We start from the raw sequence: 2,337 nt of genomic DNA, 5'->3' as shown, positions 1-2,337 counted from the left end.
GTAGCATTTCTTTCATGTACATATGATGTCATTCAAATGAATGGCCAGAAAAAGCATGCAAGCTCTCCTGCCCACCTGTGACTATGCAGGAGCCTTTCTCTTTCTCCTTTTCCTTATAGACCTGTAAAATGTAAAAAAACTAAAAGGCATCCATAAATGTCATGTTTGGAAATCTGAAAGATTCTTGTAGAGGTATGCAACATCTTAATGATTAAGAATCAGACTCTGCAGTTTTACATTTTACAAGTGATTTCTTTTGTATTCTCCACTATGTGTGGGGAAAAAAATAACTTGAGATATACAAAAGGGAAATTATATTTACCATGTTTTTCAGATTTTAAAATTGAAATTCTGAGAGCAACTGTAGCTTTCTTGCAGTTAAGACTAAGCCAGTGTCAAGCTTAAATTCACTTATTACTGGCACACTATCCTTTTTCCCATATGTCACCCTCCTAGATCTAACATTCATTTAGATCCAAGCAGCTGAGCTAGACATAAGCTTACATAAAGAATGCAATCAGAGATTTGGGGTAAACAAGCCAAACACCAGATAAGAGATAAGGGTCATTAAGACCTTTAAGACTTTTTGAAAATTCTAAATTAAGAAGAGGAGGAGGGTTAACTTTTATTAACAGAGTATTTGCCCTCTCCTTTAATCTTGACAAGATATGAACACATTGCTGTGCCAGCTTTACATGTAAGAAAGCATGTAAGTCCTTATAGTGTGAAACCCCATCCAAGGTCACATCCAAGCTGAACAGCAAATGAACAAGAAACTTTTATGACATAAACAATCAGGGGCACACTTGGACCACATGTGTGTACACTGTTGGAAAATGTTTTGATTATAGAATCTTAGGAGAAATCCCTGTCTTCTCAATCATTTTCCGAATAGCCACCTGAACATCTTTATTCCTGAGGCTGTATACCATGGGGTTCAACAGTGGGGTGATGACAGTGTAGGTCACTGTTACCAGCCTGTCTTTGCCTGATGAATATTTGGTTGAAGGTCTCAGGTAGACAAAAGAAGCACAGCCATAGTGGACAATGACGACAATGAGATGGGAGGCGCAGGTGGAGAAGGCTTTACGCTTGCCTTCAGTTGATGGAATCTTCAGGATAGTCCGGACAATAAAACCGTAAGAGACGCAAACGAAGATCCAGGGTATAACAAGCACTAAGACGCCACAGATGAAGATGATCAGTTCATTGATGTAGGTATCAGCACAGGCAAGACGGATGACGGGTGAGATGTCACAGAAGTAGTGGTTGACTTTGTTGGAGCCACAGAATGGAAGACTAAAGACCAAAGTCGTTCCCACAAGAGAAATTAGGAAGCCACTGACAATGCAACTTGCTGCCAGGAGCCCACATACCCTCCAGTTCATGAGAATGGGGTAGTGCAAAGGCTGGCAGATGGCAGCATAGCGATCATAACCCATTACCCCCAGGAGCAGGCAGTTGGTAACAGCAAAACCAAGGAAGAAGAACATCTGAGTGGCACAAGAGATGAAGGAGAGTGTCCTGAGGACAGAAAGCAGATTGATGAGCATCTTGGGCAGGATGACAATTGTGTAGAAGGTCTCAGAGGTAGAGAGGACACACAGAAAGAAATACATGGGTGTGTGGAGACTGCGGTCTAAGCGGATGACTGAAATGATAGTGACGTTTCCACTCAGGATTATCAAATAGAGGCAAAGAAAGATCACAAAGAGGACAAGCTGCAATTCTCCAAGACTGGAGAACCCCAGAAGTATGAACTCAGTAACAGAAGAGGAATTGGCCATGGAGAGTTGGTAGCACAGAATAAAATCAATGTGATCAGATCCCAGGACCTGTGGAATCGAGAAATCAGAAACTCACTCTTCAGTCTCGTTTGACTGAGTCTGGTTTAACTGATAAATAGCAGGCATAGAAGAAAAAGGATTGCAAATTAACCAAAAGCTATCCTAAGATAATATGTTTGAATAGTGCTGTACTTCTGCCAATGATTCAAGCAGTGAATTAGAGAACAAGCATTCACATGAAGTATAGACATTTGTTCAAATAAGGTCTGTTTTCCAGAACCCTTCTTGCAGACTTACCTAAATTTTGCTTAATTTTTAGATGGACTAGCCCTCAAAAAAAAAAAATCTCTTAACTACATTAATTGTGACTAAGTGATTGTAATTTTATTGATATATATATTCAGTAAACAAATGCACTGATTTCTGAGGTTCCATCCCTCATCTTCATTTGATGTCTTCCTCACGTTGGCAAGCTCCATCCATCTGTATTTGCATCACTCGCCTTTAAGAAACACAGTTCCCTTTTGTTCCTACTCACACATCTCCTTTC

At 40.2% G+C, this 2,337-nt stretch overlaps 1 protein-coding gene across 1 annotated transcript; it reads right to left on the bottom strand.

The window, feature by feature from the left end:
* Positions 1–845: 845 nt before the first annotated feature.
* On the bottom strand, positions 846–1,787 carry LOC101623274 (olfactory receptor 10R2-like). Its single transcript, XM_004688065.1, has one exon. The coding sequence runs from the start codon at positions 1,785–1,787 to the stop codon at positions 846–848; it is 942 nt and encodes a 313-aa protein (XP_004688122.1).
* Between the last annotated feature and the right edge of the window lie 550 nt (positions 1,788–2,337).

The sequence above is a fragment of the Condylura cristata genome, unplaced genomic scaffold (assembly GCF_000260355.1).
Source record: "Condylura cristata isolate star-nosed mole 26May11 unplaced genomic scaffold, ConCri1.0 scaffold00024, whole genome shotgun sequence".
NCBI lineage: Eukaryota > Metazoa > Chordata > Mammalia > Eulipotyphla > Talpidae > Condylura > Condylura cristata.
The sequence above is the reverse complement of the archived record's forward strand: the minus strand, read 5'-3'. Positions and strand labels throughout refer to the sequence as shown.

Excerpts from the sequence above, each read along its gene's own strand:
- LOC101623274 (XM_004688065.1), bottom strand. The coding sequence starts at position 1,787 with ATGGCCAATTCCTCTTCTGTTACTGAGTTCATACTTCTGGGGTTCTCC.